Source organism: Haliotis rubra, unplaced genomic scaffold (assembly GCF_003918875.1).
Source record: "Haliotis rubra isolate DU_JTF1 unplaced genomic scaffold, ASM391887v1 Scf160, whole genome shotgun sequence".
NCBI lineage: Eukaryota > Metazoa > Mollusca > Gastropoda > Lepetellida > Haliotidae > Haliotis > Haliotis rubra.
Window position 1 is genome coordinate 692150 of NW_025765559.1, and position 20351 is coordinate 712500.

At 39.0% G+C, this 20351-nt stretch overlaps 1 protein-coding gene across 3 annotated transcripts in view; it reads right to left on the reverse strand.

The window, feature by feature from the left end:
* Nucleotides 1–2850: 2850 nt before the first annotated feature.
* The window catches only part of LOC124271457 (T-box transcription factor TBX3-like), a 43732-nt gene continuing 26231 nt past the window's right edge, over nt 2851–20351 (reverse strand). The window contains exons 2-6 of one of the 3 annotated variants that reach the window (XM_046706615.1): nt 19991–20258; nt 7757–7903; nt 7212–7288; nt 5452–5645; nt 2851–4529 (exon numbers count right to left, since the gene is read on the reverse strand). In XM_046706615.1, coding sequence (XP_046562571.1) covers nt 4501–4529; nt 5452–5645; nt 7212–7288; nt 7757–7903; nt 19991–20258 — 715 coding nt within the window. In that variant the 3' untranslated portion in view covers nt 2851–4500. Of the gene's footprint in view, nt 4530–5451; nt 5646–7211; nt 7289–7756; nt 7904–19978; nt 20259–20351 lie in introns of all 3 variants that reach the window. The other 2 variants (XM_046706616.1, XM_046706614.1) reach the window with 2 other exon arrangements.

Here is a 20351-nt window from a genome sequence, read left to right on the forward strand (position 1 = left end):
CATTGCCCATAAAGGACCTTAATATATTGTCCCGTCTTGTGTCTTCCCTATTCACAATTCACAATAATGACCCCATGATATTGTCCCGTCTTGTGTCCTTAAGATATTGCCCCTTCTTAAGCTCTCCCTGTTCACATTGTGTAGTAATGAATGCAAGTTATTGCCCTCTCATAGTTTTCCCTATTCACATTCCAACCGAATGCAATATATTCCACCCACATAATCCTCCCTATTCACATTGGAAATTTTAACTCAGGGGCCTAGCAATTAATATTGGGGCATCCAGCAAGTCCATGGAACTACTTGTTTTAATCTTGCCTTGAGAGATGTTGGCACGAGGCTTCTGCTGTCATAGTTTGACTGTTCCAGAATCAATTATTTACATTACGCCGCAGTGCAGCTGACGTCTTGCTGACTGTGGCCTAAAATACCAATCACTTATGTCAAATGGTTGAGTCGATTAACCAAATCTCGTAGACCACATGATCAACCTCCATCCACAATATCCATCCCTAACCACATGATCCACCTTTACCCTCATGATCCACCTCTACCCTCATGCACCACCTCTACCCTCATGCTCCACCTCTACCCTCATGCTCCACCTCTACCTCTTGATCCACCTCTACCCTCATGATCCACCTCTATCCTCATGGTCCACCCTTAATCACATGATCCAACTCTACCCCTTTGGTCCAACTCTACCCTCATGCTCCAACCTCTACCCTCATGATCCACCTCTACCTCATGATCCACCTCTACCATCATGCTCATCTCTAACTCATAATCCAACTCTACCCCCTTGATCCACCTCTACCCCCTTGATCCAACTCTACCCCCATGATCCAACTCTACCCCATGATCCACCTCTACCCTTATGATCCACTCTACCCCTTGATCGACCTCTACCCTCATGCTCCACCTCTACCTCATGATCCACCTCTACCTCATGATCCACCACTACCACATGATCCACCACTACCCACATGATCCAACTCTACCCTCATGCTCACCTCTACCTCATAATCCAACTCTACCCCATGATCCAACGATACCCCTTTATCCACCTCTACCCTTATGATCCACTCTACCCCTTGATCCACCTCTACCTCATGATCCACTCTACCCTTAATCCACTTCTACCCTCATGATCCAACTCTACCCCTTGATCCACCCCTTGATCCAACTCTACCCCCATGATCCATCTCGTATCTCATGATTCACCTCTACCCTTGATCCACCTCTACTGTCATGATCCAACTCTACCCTTGATCCAACTCTACCCCTTGATCCACCTCTACTGTCATGATCAAACTCTACCCCTTGATCAAACTGTACCCTTGATCCGCCTCTACGCTCATGATCACCCTAATTACATGATCCACCTCTACCCTCATGATCCACCTTAAGATATGGTTCGAATGGTGGTTGATACATAGGGGTTGAAGTATGGTCCCAGTGGTGGTTATCATGTAAGGGCTGAAGTGTGGCTCCCCCTGAGGTGGCTATATAGGGGTTGATGTTATGTCCCAATGGTGGTTGGCACATTACTTATGGCTAATGTGTGGTCGCAATGGTGGTTGACTACAGTTGAAACGTAGTTCCAAAGACTTTTTATCTACTCCATCCCATGATCCACCTCTACCCTCATGATCCACCTCTACCCACACGATTCACCTCTACCCTCATGATCCAACTCTACCCTCATAATCCACCTAAACTTCTGGATCCACCTCTACCCACATGATTCACCTCTACCCTCATAATCCACCTTTACCCACAAGATTCACCTCTACCCTCATAATCCACCTCTACCCTCATGATTCACCTCTACCCATATGATTCACCTCTACCCTCATGATCCATCTCTACCCTCATGATCCAACTCTATCCTCATGATCCACCTCTACCCACATGATCCACCACTACCCTCATGACCCACCTCTACCCTCATGATTCACCTCTACTCTCATGATTCACCTCTACCCACATGATCCACCTCTATCCTCATGATCCAACTCTACCCTCATGATCCACCTCTACCCTCATGATTCACCTCTACCACATGATTCACCTTTACCCACATGATCTACCCCTACCACATGATTCACCTCTACCACATGATCCACCTCTACCCACATGACTCACCTCTACCCTCATGATTCACCTCAACCACATGACCCACCTCTACCCATATGATTCACCATTGCCCCATGATCCATCTTTACCCAATGATCCACCTCTACCTCCTGATCCACCTCTACCTCCTGATCCACCTCTACCTCATGATCCATCACTACCCAATGATCCACCTCTACCTCATGATCCACCTCTACCTCCATGATCCACCCTAATCACATTATTCACCTTAAACTTCACGATTCACCTCTATCCACATGCTCCACCACTAATCACATGATCCACCTCTACCTACATGATCCATCCTATTCACATGATCCACCTCTACCCACATGATTCACCTCTATCCTCAGGATCCACCCTTAACCGCATAATTCACCTCCACAGTCATGATGCTCTGCCTCTACCCCGTGGCCCCAATGGTGGTTGGCACATAATGGCTGATATGTGGTCCCAATGGTGGTTGATTATAGGAGTTGAAACGTAGTTCCAAAACATTTTCATATGGAGATTAAAATATGCTTCTAAAGGTGGTTATTATATTTAGGCTAACGTGTGGTTTCAAGAAAGGTTCACGTGTGGTTAAAATATTGGAAGTAGAGGTTTAATAGGTTCAGAAAAACGGTTGGTATGTAGAAGTTCAACTGATTCATAAATGGTTTGGCTATAAGTTAAAGTGTCATGTAGTGTGGTGTACATTAATAATGCATGTTTATAGTCATTTTATGAGGTGCATTTTATTTCCCTCAATACAGACTATACATAAATATACATACAAGTACAGTATTACAATATGTTACCATTGCTACAGACAACATGTCGATATTGTAAATGACATTGTTAATGACATTGACAGTGACGCGTTTTGGCAAGAAGACGAAGCAAAGGAGGTGCCATCTATAATGATTCCTGGTGTGTATTTCATCTTATTGGAGTGTTAGAACTGTTAGATAATACGATTTCCTTGGACGTTTCAAGTCTGCCAGGTTCAGAACTGTTATTTCACAAACGTGCATGTACATTTCACTGTGAAACTGACACGGCGTCGTGTTTCCGGGCTGCTAGGACACATGCTGCAACAAATGATGTATATTTCACGACCTGCGTGTACATTTCATTATGAAATCGACACAAACGTCTTCCGTATAAGTGTCTGGACACACCATGTCCTGATGAGGCGTGTACATTTCATTCTGAAATGTTTCTGAACAGCAAATGAATATGATCTGTCTCTGAGATTCTATTGTCTATGTCTACAGTGAATGACACATTCCTCACATGAAAAGTAAGCACACATTTCAGCTTAAAGTGACTAGATATATACCGAGATCACGGAATGACGAACGTAAGACCCCCCATCAGTTTAAAGCGCTCGTTTGAACTGACGAAGACTTGGAGCCATTGTTTTTTTGTAGACCTGTTAACATTTTTTCAATTCGCCTGATTTCACATCCTTGCCCGGAGCTCTCGGCAGGGGACATTCGGCGAACCGGAAGTTCTGTTTGTCGTCTGCTGTGGTTTATAAGATCACGAGACCTAGGTCGGTGCTGCTCATGCGCAGGTGAGTCAGACAGTTCTCTAGGGGACACACACTGTCGCGATGGAGATGTTCTTGATGACGGTATTACGTAAGGAGTGAAACGCGTCCCTCCTGACCTTGAAAACAAGAATTGTCCGAAATTTGGGGGACAGCCTGTAAGTCCATCCCTCTGCATGGCTAGCGCACCGTAGCCATGTTGGAAGAAGTGGGGATTCAACAAGGCAAGCTGACTGCTGAAGAGGGAAGTGGCCGCAGGGTTCATAGCTGAGTGGAGTTGCGCTGTGGCCAAATGACCAAGGTCCATTTGACCATTGGCGGTTAAATACTGCATTGGTAGATGACCACTACTCATTAATGAGGTAGAACTTGGGCTAGACGAGAGCATTGCACTAACAGGAAAGGACAGTGTTGGAGCTGTGGTGGGAGAGGTGCCTTCCTTCGACCCAGAGGACGTTGAGTGGGGGGAGACACTTTGACAAGATGTCGAATCGCTGTCGAACTTTCGATCGTTACAACTGCGGCCGAGATCATCGCACTTCCGGCTAAGACTGTCCAACTTCCTGTCGTGATCGTCCGACTTCCGGTCAAGGTCATGCTTCCGGATGTGCTCAACATACTTCTGATCGTGCTCAGACGAGCTGCTTTCACTTGTGTCTTTTTCAATTTGGGTCTTACACAGCTTATCACATTCAAACACGTCTCTCTTTGTCTCCCGGCTGCACACGGTACCGCTGATGTTCGCGAATCTGCTTCCGAGGTCGTCACTGCTGGAGTGAAGGTCAAGGTCATCATCGCTCGGGATATTTTCTTCTTGATCGTTATCAAGCCGTTTCCCTCTTTGCCGATAAATCTGAAGAAGGGAAACATGAAAAACTGATAGGAATATTTTTTTCACATTTTCTAAAATATATACATGTAAATACATAATCTATAATGAGTTACCTCACTCGTACGGAGGAGGGCGTCAGTCTTTCCCATAACACTGATTGCACTTAAGATAATTTCCAAAAAAGGAATATTGATAAAACATCAATATGTGCGGGTGCTCCGTTTATATTATTTTAAACAATTAGTGTGTTATTTAGATTTCAGTTTTATCTAATTTCAAACTTTAAAAAAATCACATGCAGACAAACAAGTTTTATACCAGTGAATACGCAGTGAGTACTTGCTGGGGCTGCTGGTTATGTACACATGTGTCTATGACCGATGTAATATAACATCAATATGCAAGTCAGTGAATTGCCTGGCGAGATATTGTCTGAGCACTGTGGCCTCTCAACAAGTGCAAGGCTACGTGAATATTGTCCGGAAAATATAAACTTAGACTGAAACCTAATTTCATATTAAGGGTATTTTGTTAATACTAATTAAAATATAGAGTAACTTTCAATATGGTTATCCGTAGATATGTCAACAGGTTATCAATATGGGTACCATTTATTAAGCAAAATTTATATATAAGTACCCTTAGATAACCTGGTATGTTTTACATGTGAGTACCGTATAAGTACCCTTAGATAACCCGGTATGTTTTACATGTGAGTACCGTATAAGTACCCTTAGATAACCCGGTATGTTTTACATGTGAGTACCGTATAAGTACCCTTAGATAACCCGGTATGTTTTACATGTGAGTACCGTATAAGTACCCTTAGATAACCCGGTATGTTTTACATGTGAGTACCGTATAAGTACCCTTAGATAACCCGGTATGTTGTACATATGAGCACCGAGTGCGGTGTACTAGGTTGTACATGTATATAGGGTACCTGTAGGTTTGCTGGTATGATCTTCTTCTCCATACTTCTCTTCTTCTTCTCCATACTTTTCCTCGTCATCTGCCTCGACAACACATATCTCCTCATCCCTGTCGCCGTCGTGCGGCCCCCCTTCAAGTGGTAGACTCGTACTGTCGGGCGCCCGTTGTGTCGAACTGGCCGCACTGGATTCAATCATTAGCCGTCTAGTAATTAAAACCACTCTATAAATATTCACTTTATAAAATTTATATTTTTTAAAACATACTATGAAACAAATAAAGTACGAATATTTATCAGAGCAAAGACATGTTAGTTCAATGCTCGGAGAAAGTTAAATGACTGTTAATACTTTTAACTCGACTGATATCTATCACATGACAGACTGGTTGGCAGTGTTTCACAGGACTAAGGCAATAAGACAATCGCTGAACAAGTCCACCAAGAAACAATGTTTGTATGGAGTCCAATCTCAAATGATCTTTGTTTTGGGGTTCTCTTTTTCTTTTCTTGTTTTTTTGTTTTCTTTTATGGGAGGGGATATGTATTAGTATTATTTTTATCAATTTGTTCCCTGATATGATTCGTATTATTTCGCACCTCTTTTCGTGCATTTGCATTCTCCTCTATAAAAGACACCCTGAAATAACTGAACCACTGTACAAAGTGGCGTTAAACCCGACTCACTTATACCTATAACGGGAACTGAATAGGTGATCTTAACGTGGGCAGAGCATATGTATCACTATGACCCCGTATGGGGAGGAAATCGGAAACGATGAGAAACACTCGATAATCCGGTCAATGTTAGGAATGTCATTTAATTAAACCGACGTCAAGAAGTAAAGGCAATTCGTTGATCCCGAAAGGTCCATAATCCACACAATCAAAAATAAAAACGCATCGTCTCCAAACTTAACTGTGTTTAATTCTAGATTGTCCGTACCTGGTATTTCAGGTTTGACACCTTCAATATAAGACACAAGTGTAACTAAACTATCGCGAACAGGAAGTATGCGCCAATCTTAGGTCGTAGCTATAAATGAATCTGGAAAGAAATGGAATTTCAATGGTGATGTATTTAACATCATAATCGTGTTTTGGACCTTACGTGTTTGGGCAACTGTTCAACCTATAACGTTTTGATAACGATTTATTTTTTTCATCAAATTCCAATTAACAAGTGTAGGCTTCCTATTTCCCTTGGAGTTTCAATTCAGAGAGGACCCAGATTGAAGCGGTAAACTTTTTAGCATTAATGCATATAGGTCATCACGTTAAAACTAATTTAAACTAAACAGTACGGTCCTTGAGATGTTATGAAATGTCGTGCAAAATGTCGACGCTGACAATGGCCAATCAACGCCATAATAGCCACCGCCTTGGTTCTAGCCATGGCATCCACATTTAATATATAATTCCAATCAATAAATGCTTTACGAATCAAAGGAAGACTTCAATTTTGTTTCTAACGAACCCTTAACACCGATGTTATGTTAAGGATTATTATGATATTTGAAATCACACACTACTGGGAATTTGTACAGACATTCACGAACACTCTTCTGTTCACTGACTCGAAAAGACAGAACTTTTAAATCCCCAAGACCTTTGGTGCAACTTCATCGGAAAGGGTGGGAATTGAGTGTTTCTTTGACAGGACAACAAAGAGAAATTGTTGTTTTAATAACCTAATGGTATATCTCAAAAACGTACTTTGTGATATAAATGCCCCTGAAAATTCAAAAGATATTATTTTAGAGTATAATTACTTTTTCTCTCGTTTCCCTCCACCTGTGTCACGGAATCCTTTAGCAAAAGGGTTGTGGTCGATTTTAAGTTGAGTAATCTACAAAGAAGAAATGCAACCATTTTATATCCTTACAACTTTGAAGGACATTGTGGAAACCTTTATGAAGCTTCATGTTTGTGAGAGCTGCCATGGAATTAGGCAGTAGCTGAAGCGTCACGCTATTGTAAGTTAACCGTATATTTGACAGATGTACATTTCAGATATAACATTAAAAAAATAATTTATTGTATTTTTAAACTGTCACCTTTGTACTTGATGACATGTTTATAAGAATAACACATCATCATGTGCTCTCGTGCGAGACAGCTCTTGGAATTGTTTTGATAAAATGAATGTAAGTTTTATTTATTCAATTACTGTGAATAAAACGAAATACAAACATAATTCATATCGACCATATCGAAGAAGACAGGAATTCTAAACACAATTGTGCTTGTCACAACATATGATAACTATTATTATTTCATAAATTTTATCATTTTTCAATATTTTCTGAGGATTTACCTTTTCGTTTTGATAAGCTGTGACTGCTATAAACTCCGTTTCTTTAAACACGTAGGTTCGAAACGCACTGTATGGGAGTTTCAGAATGTCATCCGTACGCACAAGATGAAAACGAGGCTGATATTTGTGCATCGAATTTAGAATGGTCTGAAAAAATAAGTACAACAGAATTATAACATGAACAACATACAGCACATTTTGTCATTTCAGACATCGTATATATTTGTATAATATTTCCATGAACGTGATAATGCTTTATTTTCCATAGTGATAACACATACGTAATTATGCATGCGGAAAAAACGCTTGTTGTTGAATATACATGAATTTGGATTATATTATAAAATATCCCACTTCTTATCAACAAATTATTGTCATATTTCCCCGAAACACATTTCTAATATGGTAACTGAATTTTCACAACACACGTTTCATAATTTTATTTACAAAATCAATTTGTCAGAACTGACATCTACAGATTTATTAATTTCTGCATAGACAAAATAAATACCAGTATCAAAGGAATGCATTTAATCGTATTATAAACTGTTTCGTAAGAAACTACTTTAATAAAATTAGGACAATAGGTATTGACATCGATGATAAAATGATCGTTTATAATTATCAGAAAACGTATCATTTTCTTTGTCGCTATAAAAGAATAATTCTACAGTTTCAAGCTTCTTCAAAAGAAAATGGTCAAAAACAAATACTTGAAAGTTCATTTCGTTACTTTTCGACGCGTTAGCGATCGAACGATGTTCATGGTATTATTATATGCAAAACTAACAGCTGTGGTTCTAATTGGTATCAAAAATATATAGTTGTTACATATCTGAAGCCTGCTGTTTTCAATTTGATTTATAACATGATTACGAGAATTGAATATTAAAATTCGCATGTAAAAACAAAGAACGTTGCTTTAATCAACATGAACTGTGTCTGACGCATTAATAGACGTAGGTAAGCTTACACGTTGATACGTTCCCGTACATGACAGATTCTGTGTTCAAAGTAACAGATGTATATATATTTCGTGTTCTTCTGTCATACAATTGATCGCCTTTGTTATGAAAGGGACATCAGTTTTGGTTGAATTGATTATAATTATATAAGTGTAAATTCCATAACCGTTATCTTTTCAAACCACTTATATATAATTAAATATAACAAAAGAAGGTGTTCAAAAATACACGTCATAAATATCAATTAAATTCGATATCCTCAATCTCACTATGATCATTATTATTAAACACCATATGTGCACGGACGATAAAGATAAAACAAGTTCCCGGTTAACTGTAGTCATAGATTGCATCACATACAGATACAAGCGACAGATATCCACATCTTTGGTCCATCAATTCTGTGTCATAACGCGCCATCAATCTTAAGGACAATATCCCCGCTTCTCCTTACACGCGAAACTGACCAGTGCGTGCAACCTGACCTCTGTCACATTTCTCGTAATAGTCATCTTAATCGTTTGTCCTCTCGTTAATCTATCGTGTAAATGTCGTTGTCATGTACATTTCAAGGGCGGTCAGCTGTTTCTTGTGTACACAAAGGCAGAAGCTGAAATTGATTGATATGTGTGTGTTTATACATACATGTGCTGCCATCGGTATTTTTAGGAGCTATACTGTGAACTTTAAGGACATTGCAATTGTATCTTCTATTCGTATTATCATAAGCATTGCATGCATAAACTTTCACACAAATGCATGTTCGTAAATTAAGATACTCGGTTAATGCTTCAACTTCTGTTTCAATCAGCTTGTTTTATTTTATTAAATATCGTAGTATTAATCGTGTAGGTGTTTACGAAGGCTGTGGTTATGAATATTGGATAAAGGAATTAATATTGTTCATTGTAAATAGTTAGTGTTTTAAGGAAATTTACAGCAATGGTCTAGCTAGTTCTGATAGTTTACACGTTGTGGAAGTACAAACGACCTCTTGAGAGTTTTAAGTGCCCTAATACATTCGGATTTGATTTTTTCGAAAACCTTTTTGATAAAAATTTGAGAAAAATAATGTTCATACATATATATTTTTATTTCCCTTTACCCACGTTTATGTTCCAGACAAAAATATGTTTATTAGTTGTCGGGAGTTTCGAGTGGGCTTTCAGTGTTATATCCAACACAATCAGCAGACAAGAACAAATAGTCAGTCATGAATTTTATTAAACGAAAGATATCGTTCAAACAGACAACCCCCGCTTAGGCAACGAAATAAACGTATTCACCGTCATTAATATACAAATAGTGACATCAGAGTTGACATATCGACTTTGTCAATTTCATCAGCTGTTAAATGCAGTTGGTCTCTCACAAAGGGATATTTCACGCAAAGGTGGTAAATTTCATGAAACGGGACAAGGGCCCCCTCACACCGTTCTCGAAGTAAATGTGTTCCTTCAGTTGGACCAACAGGTTGATATGTGAACGTATGTCGACATGGAAAACACATCAATTTCGCGGACAGCGACAAGTTAAGAAATAATACCGGTCTGTTACATTATTAGGAGGAGGAATGCATTCCCTATAATGTGGCTAGGGCCCAGGGCAATTAACCCAAACCTTTTACGCAAGGAATGTTTAGAATATGTACACGAAACTTGTTAGTGTCATTGCAGATATCATTTGGATTTATAAGAAAGTGATATCTATTCTAGGATGTTATTTACTTTCTAGGAGGAATTTCTTGTTTACACATATATTAAATGTATACATTCTGCGCGAAGAAAAGAGGCTAAATATCGTATTATCAAAAGATATTCTCTAGCACATTGACCAAATTGGACCTTGAAATGTTTAATGCATGCATAAATATATGACTAATTTATAATTCATACATATCCAGTAATAAACATTAATCATTATTCTTAAACAAAAATATCTGTCCTTATATTTACGAAAATGGGAACTTTTCGAAATATACGCTGACACACGGAATCATTATAAAATCCAATTTAATGTATGTTAATCTCATTGATAAAATTTTAAGCATGTGCCATTCTTACAATAAAATTGTGTTGGTCTGAATCGAAGCAGATTTTCTGTCGATGAATTACAGAAACAAATGAAAAAGCACAACTGAACGAAGTATTCCAGCCGCTCTCTCCTGCATTCCTGGGTTCTGTACACAATGCATTTGCAAAGTAATTCGATGGTAGAAAATGGAAAAATGAAGTTTTAACTAAAAAGTTGAATATACATGTAGTAACCTCGTACAGTCATGTGCTCATGCATTCATAAGCGAAAGATACCAGAATATGTATCATTTGTTTATCATAACCAATTAAACATTGAAAGTTTGTACAATAAAAAAGATTAAATTTCCAGAATTTCATATCATATCATATTCTGATTCTTACGAAAAGAAAAACTAAAAAAATGATCCTCTTTCCTTGAAGAATTAAACTAAACGAATGCTAAATATAGCTCAAGGCGATCCCCATTTTTTTTTCAAAAAAAGAAAATCATTTCCAAATATTTAAAATTCAAATACTGTTTTCCGCCATGTGTTATGTCAGGTTCTGTTTTATTTCCGCACTAAGATAGATCTATAACAGTCAAGGCGGGAGGGAGAATGTGAGGTGTGAGTATCTCCTCCTTTTACCGCAATACAATTACAAAGCCAGGAACCTAATCTATTGGTCGTTTATAAGGGGCTAGAGTGTATACAGCAAGCATAGTACTCATTCGGTAAAGTCAGGCAGTCCATATGCTCAGTTACATTTTCAAATATCACGTTTGCCAGTGAGTATATTTACGAACGAAGCGCATGAGCTTGTTAAATTATCAAATACGTAGACACAATCTTACTGGTTGTAACTTGTTTTCCCGCTCATGAACCCGACCACCCTACAGCTCGTGTATTTCTGTCTGAATTACATCTGTATATATTGCCGCAGCTGAGTGAACCAAGGGGTTATGCCTTGACTTCGTATGATCAGTTACCTAATCTGCATCGTCTTATTGATTGACAGTGCAATAGAGTGCAATGTACATCGCTCACACATGCATATATCCCTGACGTAGCGCAATGTAACGGGGATGATTATAACTGTGGAAACTTGAAACTTTTTAAAATTAACATGATATATAAAAAGGCAATCTGAATGTGAGTCAAGTATTGTCTGGAGACGTACAGTGGGGCAGATGAAACATTTCCGTCATTACAGACAATCTGTGGTATTTCAATGTAGCGTTACAGTTGGAAACGTCGACAACATGAAATGAAGTAAAACGAGTCAGTGTCACAATCTGAATGGCTGGAAACGTCGCGATTTGACTTGGATTCGGTGCCCGGAAGTCTTGTGGGTCCGGGTTCTTTAATACAGCACACGTACTATATTTGGATTTGGTTGGTTGGTTGTTTAACGCCACACTCAGCAACATTCCAGCTATACGGCGTCGGTCTGTAAATAATCCAGTCTGGACCAGACAATTCAGTGATCAACAGAATGAGCATCGTTCTACGCAACTGGGATACGATGACATGTGTCAACCAAGTCAGCGAGCCTGACAACCCGACCCCGTTAGTCGCCTCTTACGACAAGCACGGGTTGCTGAAGATCAATTCTAACCCGGATCTTCACGGTTCTCTGTAATACAGCACACGCAACCTATTTAGAAAACATGGTAGCGGCAGCAGGAATATCGCATCCATTCATCATTAATATTCATTACCTTAAGAATTTTATGAATGCATACTTTGCCATCGTGACGTCATAGCAACCAAGAATGACATGATACGTCTCACATACTTCTAAGTACAGTTTGATTTACAATGTTCAATGGTTCATTACTATCACGTGTTTTAATATTATCATTATATTCTTTCCGTTAATATTAAGTATTAATTTTGTTGCGCAGAAATTTGAACATTTGAAATTTCTCGGCTTCCAGTGTTCTGCAAATATGAAAACATATGAATATACCCTAATTCCAATAGTAACACAAAAGTTGTAGAAATGTACCACTTTTCCCACAAACACAACAAAAGTACATGTATATACACTGTATACATTCTCCAGTGTGTGAGTCTGTGAACGATCACCTTAGTGAGTGAGTGAGTATGGTTTTACACCGATTTTAGCAATATTCCAGCAATATCACGGCGGGAGACACCAGAAATGGGCTTCACACAATGTACCCATGTGGGGAATCGAACCCGGGCCTTCGGCGTGAGGAGCGAACACTTTAACCACTGGGCTACCCCACCGCCCCGATCCCGTTAGTACACAATACATACCCTATAGTACCGGCTCATCTTGATGCATGTCACTAAATACGTGATGCGTTCATTAGTTGATAACTGACCCATGTAAACAACCACCTGTATGTACTGTTAATTTATTTCGTTGCACTGTTCATATTTTCATGACTTATTCCGGTGTAAATAAGTCCCCAGTATCATATGTGTGTCGTAAGCGCCGACAAAAGATGATTGTGGGGCTGCTGGGTATGACTGTGCTTATTGAGTGTCATCTACCCGATATGTGCTCCCGCTATCAACCATTGGTTTGTCCGGTCCCGACTTGAATAAGGTAAAGCTGTGATATCCTTGACTGAGGAAACCACCTTGACTAACACCTACTCTTAACATGGCGTGGCGTTTTGTTTAATTGGCAAGGCTTGATCATTGCCTTTGTTATACATGCATTCAAAGGAAAACGGGGGCGATAGGGTAGCCTTGTGGTTAAAGTGTTGGCTCGTCACGCCGAAGGCCCGGGTTCGATTTCCTACATGGGTACAATGTGTGAAGCCAATTCCTGGTGTCCGCCGTGATATTGCTGGAATATTGCTAAAAGCGGCGTAAAACCACAAGGTTACCGTGTTTTATAGACAGCCACCACCCTCATCTAGTCCTACTCTTGCTTTTCGTTCTCATCCCTACATTTACATCTTCTCTATATAAAAATTCTATAGTATTGTGAATTTAATCAACGAAGTACAAAGAACTGGAAATTATGAACAAGTACATGTTCACTGTCCATAAGACGTAACTTGGTGTCAGTAAACAAACAAGTGTGTCAAGTTGTGTCGTTGTACTAGTTGTATGTACCAGGGGCTTCGAACGATCATACAATGTATTGTTATGTTAGGATGGCGATGTATGCAGCCTATACACTATCTAAATTCTAGCTTGTAACATCTGATATTTATTTATCATAATTAAAAAAGTGTGAGGCCTATCTATATTTTCACTCAATTTCACGGTTACTGAGCGAAATTGTGAAACATTATTGGTTAATATGATACATACAATTTAACTTCACGGAAGAATGCCTAGTTGCTTGACTAATATGACTATTGATGCTGAGGGATGATATATCGATTGATATACTCACCTTGGCGGTATACTGACACAGTTATAAACAATAATTGTTAACTACACGTATTGTTAACAATGGTTGGGCGGTGGGGTAGTCTAGTGGTCAAAGCGTTCGTTCGTCACGCCAAAGACCCGGGTTCGATTCCCCACATGGGTACAATGTTTGAAGCCCATTTCTGGTGTCCCCCGCCGTGATATTACTGGAATATTGCTAAAAGCGGCGTAAAACCAAACTCACTCACTCACTGTTAACAATGGCGTTCGGTTAAAATCAGAATTGTTTTTTGTGGATTATTTGTGTATTCGTGCTGTGACGGTGTGGATTGGTTGGCATCCACTACTGCTACAAATTGGTCCCATATTCTTTTATTTACCATGATCTATATAGCGAGAATAATGACTGCGGACCCAAAAATATTTACTCACTTGAGACGTAATAGCATTGGGTATATTTTCTAGCGTGTACACCTAATCCCTCCATGGTACTGCCATTTTATCATGTTAAAAAAAGGAATATATTTCTTGGAATCTTTCCTGTACGTACTGACTGGCTTTTTTTATCTTACTACACGTTATTAAACTTTTTTAACAGCCACTTTATTCTGAAGATTGAATTAAGCTGTCGGAACAAAGTCCAGCTTTTCGGAATTGACAATTTCGTGTATCACAATATTATTTAAATTTTGCACTTGCTAGTCTTGTAAGTTATTCATGAAGATGTATGTTAGGCTGGTGTCCGGTATTCTATTCAATTTAACAGATCAGCCCAAAGGGTAGTATCTAGAACTGTACTCGATTTAATTAGTGATCGGGAATTTCATTTTTCATATCCTGTTTTCATCTCGCATTTGATTTAATGACACCTCGCCATCGCCCAGTGCACCGTTCACCGCATAGAATTGGAACTTTAGAATTCATTAAACCGATATCAAATTCTCCGCCCTTGGCTTCTGAAAAAACAAAATTCAGAAACAAGTTTGAAAGCTTTTTCGTTACTTGGTGTCCGAGCTATAATTGATGAATTAAGATTCAGTTGCGTTATGGTTTCGATGAATGATGTTGAAGTGTACGTTATTAAATTGACACATCCACATCCTAGTCCTAGTCCTAATCGTATCCTCATCTTCATCCTAATCCTCATCTTCATCCACATCCTAATCCTCATCTTCATCAACATCCACATCATAATCCTCATCTTCATCCACACCCACATCCTCATACTCACGCTGTGTTGGGGTTTTCAGTTTACATTTAAAAACGAGCCGTTTTCATCCTTTATGTAAACCAAAACACTTTTCCCATCCAAGGGAAAACTGAAATGCTATATTTCTGCTTTCTCAAAGCCTCATAACATTATCATCCGAAAGAAAATTACTTCATCGAGATCTAACTAGACAATGCCTTTTAGAGATCTTGCATTTCATAATAGACACATCAAACGAATTTACGTTAAGAAAATGGTGTCGTATTTTAATTGCAGAATTAAAATTCCTACTTGCTGCAGTTGTTGCGCCGAGGAACAGTGATACACATTGGGCCATGACACACAACGTTGCCATCCTTCATCGAAATCAGGGAAACTTTACTGAGATGCATGTTCTTCAATGTCATTGTGTGTAATTTGGATCGGTTTAAGTAGACTGACCGTGTGATAGCACAAGGCATTGTTTCAAGGAAGCAGAAAATAGACGTAGAATACGGTACATATTGATTTTTAAATGAACCTCTTGACTATCGTCCCCTGAGGTCGAAGAATGACCCCGAATGTAATTTCAAAAGTGAAATATGACTCGACTCGAAGTATTTTGTTTGACCACAATCTGATACAAACGCCTTCAACGCTATTGTATCTGACGTACAGCATGTTCAGACACAAAAACAAGGCTTTATTTTATCCTAGATGAGACAAAGCAACTCAGACTGACTCAACCTGAAATTAAAAGCCAGGATGCATAAGGCTGATAAATGTTATAAACATGCATAAATATTATATTTTTGTAGCTTTTCAAGTTTTAAAATGATTTGTTACAAATATTACATCTGCTACATACAACATTACTATGTATATCGTGATTAGTACTGAACATATGTGAGATAAGTACTGAGTACTAAGTACACCACAGTATTGAGTATGTCCATTGACATGTACAAACCAATCCTCATTTCCTTTTATGCAATATGTTTTTTTCCTTTTCGTTTCCAAATCATACCAGGTTCAAAGGAGTGAATCTAATGAATATTTAAAATGTGAATATCATTAATCTTTACAAGCGATCGTTACAATGTTGACGGACTGGTGTAGAGCCGAAGAGACGTCGGCTCTTATTGGACGCGATTTGTGTTCACAATTTAACGATTTGTTGCATAAAACATTTGTTATCGTGAAATTTTTATTGTGTAATAATAATTACCTTTGTTTGAGCAGGAATAAAGGTCGACATAATCAAACACAAATGCTAGTCATTTATAACATGTAGTCGGTATTGTAAACGTAAATCGCTCCACCATATTACGAATGAATGCGAAGTGCCTCATTAGCATATTCGATTTACTCTCGAGTGAAAAATTAGCGCTATTCAGAATCATTAATTATGTCGGATAACTCAGCTGTTTGTTTGTCTTGCAACATATCATCCCCAAACACACCCTTTACAAACAAGCCGAATAAATGAGCAATTAATTCATAATTGTAAACACATTTTAATCATGGCTTTAATAGTGATATTTATATTGGGGAACAATTCTCATTTTTCTTTTGAGACACGAAATTATTATTCATTTGCCTGTTATTCCGATATGGCAATATAGAGCAGACTTACTTGATTGGAGCCGCTGGAATATATTTTGGGCAATTAGCGTTACACTGCTTATCACAGATACAATGTTACGATAATGAAAGGTTTTTAATTCATAGAATTGATGTTTTTCTATAGAATCGAATTATTTCTAAATAACATTTCACCGTATTCTAAAAACAAAACGGAGCTCGATGGAGCTCACGATTTTTCATTTTGTGACATTGCTGTGCCTATTTCGAACAAGCTGTCTATGTGATGAGGTAAACCTTTATACAAACACAATTCTGGTAAGATGTCTTCACATAAAGTGGACACACATGGCCGTCAAGTATATCGAAGTCCCCGTTAAGTTAAAAGTCAGGCGACATGCTCCTACAGTGACAGATACCATAGATCGTCAGGGTAGGGTGATGGTGAAATAAACGTGCTCATAGCAGTCACAGTGATTGACGTGTGGCTGGGTTTGGGTATGTATCCAGGGTTACGTCCATGTAGATTTCAAAGACGACAGTTCCTCATTTTGTTTGTATGTTTTGATGCGGCACCGACAGTAACAGCAGTAGCAGCAGCAGGGGTAACTGACAGTAGCACTGATGGAACAGGCGACTTTAGCAGTAACAATAGATATGGCATGGATGTTCATTCGTTGGCCATTGAGATTTCAAGGATATAACTTCTTTGAGAGACATGTTAGAAGTTGTAAAGATGAAGGAAAACCAAGTTTTGTGGATAGTCAACGTCGTTATTGCAGTGAGTGCGACGTTTCGGTCTTGGTGCTAACACCGTCCCCCATCCCAGCCCACCCCACCAACAACAAGTACCACACTACCCCCAACAAACAGGCAAACACAAGGCTCTCTCTCTCTCTCTCTCTCTCTCTCTCTCTCTCTCTCTCTCTCTCTCTCTCTCTCTCTCTCTCTCTCTCCTACATATTCTGTTTTCGTCAGTCAAAGACTTCACTGATCGAAGGACGTGATCCATGAAAGGCCAACGATTGGTTGAACAGTCACGTGCGTTCCCTTTGTTAGGTAAGAAAGGACATGGAACATACAGTCGATTCATACGCTACCTATCAACCAACATTCCAACGTCTGGAACTTCTTTGTCGCCCACATAACAAAACCCCCATTGACGTCAATTCAACAACTTGTTCAGTCGGTATGTTCGCAATAATTGTATACTAAACAATTCAGACTGCCAAATTATATTTGTATTCTTATATGTGTAGTGGCATGTTTCATATCATAATTACCACACGGATACACATTGCACACGTGCAACCATCAAGTACAGAAAACGCCTTATATGGTATACGTTAATATCCATTCAAGATGGCGACACATAAATGCGTGTGACTGGCCATGCGGCAACAACGAATCATGTTTAAGAGCTATGACGATTCTGAATCTCCGCAAAGCATAAAGTGAATTCGGCAATGTCTAGAAAGTAGCTATATAACCGTACTAATTATCATTATTAAAAACACGTTCAAGTACCTGTTATTACTAGGCGCCATGAACGTTTCGCCCAAAAAACGTCAATACCCGTAACACTATCATTAATGGTTAAACTTAAACCAAGTGAACTCATCGTACGGCCAAGTTTCAATTGATTTCAAACGAATTAAAATTTTCTGTGAAAGGCTTGGGACGCTAAAGTAATTCAAATGCACGATCTGTACAGTCGGTTGGTCATGCTCCGATGACATACGAAAATAGCCGAAGTGGAGCCGAATGAAAACAATGACAGTACCGCAGCAAAATCTACGGAGTGAATGTATCAAAGGTTTAAGCAGACTGGGACACTCGCCTTATCGGATCGGAACAAAAAGGAAGCTTTAGAAAAGGAAATGATTATGTTTCTACCATGGGTTAAATCCTGCCTTTGGATAAAAAAAACATATTAAAACACATTTGAAAGAATATTAAAACTAAGTAAAAAACCTAAGCAATGGTTCAGAGGGTAGATCCATTGGATTCGTTTTGCTTGCTGACTTACAAAAAGGGACAGATGTCCCGTTTCAATGCTGCTAGAAAAAGAATATAGATGGAAATTTGCATTTTTCTTTTTGAATTCTCATGAGCTATTTTTAACGAAATTTCAAGGATCAGAGCACGAGACAAGAAAATCAGTATTTAGTTATCTTAATATAATAGCATTGTTTGAGTAGGACTAATATGATTTATTTTTAAAAAGTCTATGTGTCCTCAAATTGAACTTTACAGGCTGGTGTGGTTGTGTATACTTGAGGGAGATATATGCTTTAGTGGTCGTTTACCTTAATATATTGGGGTTATCGTTCACCAACATGCAACCTCGTTACAATGTCTTGTATATGCAGAATTGAGAACAGCGATGCCTGCTACATTGCAGGGAATTTACAAAGACACAGACGTTACGAAGAAAGCCTGTAATTCAATGCTCAGAGAAACGATTCTCCCCAAGATCAATGGACGTGACTACATAATGGCAGAATATTTACTGAACAAAACTCATATAAAAGCTGCAAACGTTTCTTAATTCTAAAATGTGAGTATATTTGATAGTGTTTGACTCGTCTGCGTTTTATTGTGGATCTTTTGTCTCGATGGAAAGTTTCCGCAAGATGGAGTTACTATATCTAAATATTGATGGTGTCATTTTTTTCAGCAAGGCACTTATAATTGCCCATAACCCCCGATGGTATTTTATAGTAATGCCTATATGGCAGTTTTGTTTGAAAGGTTGATGAAGACGTTGCGACCACACTGTGGATGTCATCAGTGTTTGCCCTTAACCCTGAAATGCTGCAGGCCCTAAGGACCCAGAACCTTAAAAAGTTGTGGGTCTTGATCAGAATGTGTAGTCCCTATATTTTAGTGTGGAAATAATACTCTTAGTTATTGGGGATGAAAAAGCTGTCGGCCATAAGGACCTGCAGAAAACAAAAGCTGTGGGTCCGAGAGGTTTTCAGTCGTCTTCGGACCTAAGGACCGACGTTAGTTTCGAACCCTGGATACCACTCAAGAATGAACTGCATGTCCAATACGAAACAAAATACATGTAGACAGTTGTGTAATTGTTGACTCCAACTTACGAAAGTACTCACAAATCCGTGTTTATCGGAAATGTTGTTTGTGAGTTTCAGCTTGTGGAAGGAGACAACTTTCTGCATCCATTGTTCCCCGGTGCTGGGGGAGTCGGGGTGGATGTACATCCTCTTGGGCATCTCGGGGTCAGCTTTGCCGGCCACCATCCATTTGCCGTTGTGGAACTTGTAACGGCAGTCGTCCACGGCGACGATGTCCATTAGAAGGATGTACTTGGATTTTTTGTCAAGGCCTGACACTTTGGTCTTGTATGCCGGGAATATTCGTCTGAAAATATATAAATATACCGTGATAATGGAATAGAACTATGTGATAAAATAAAATGTATAAACATCGGGATTTTTTAATATATGTGTTCAG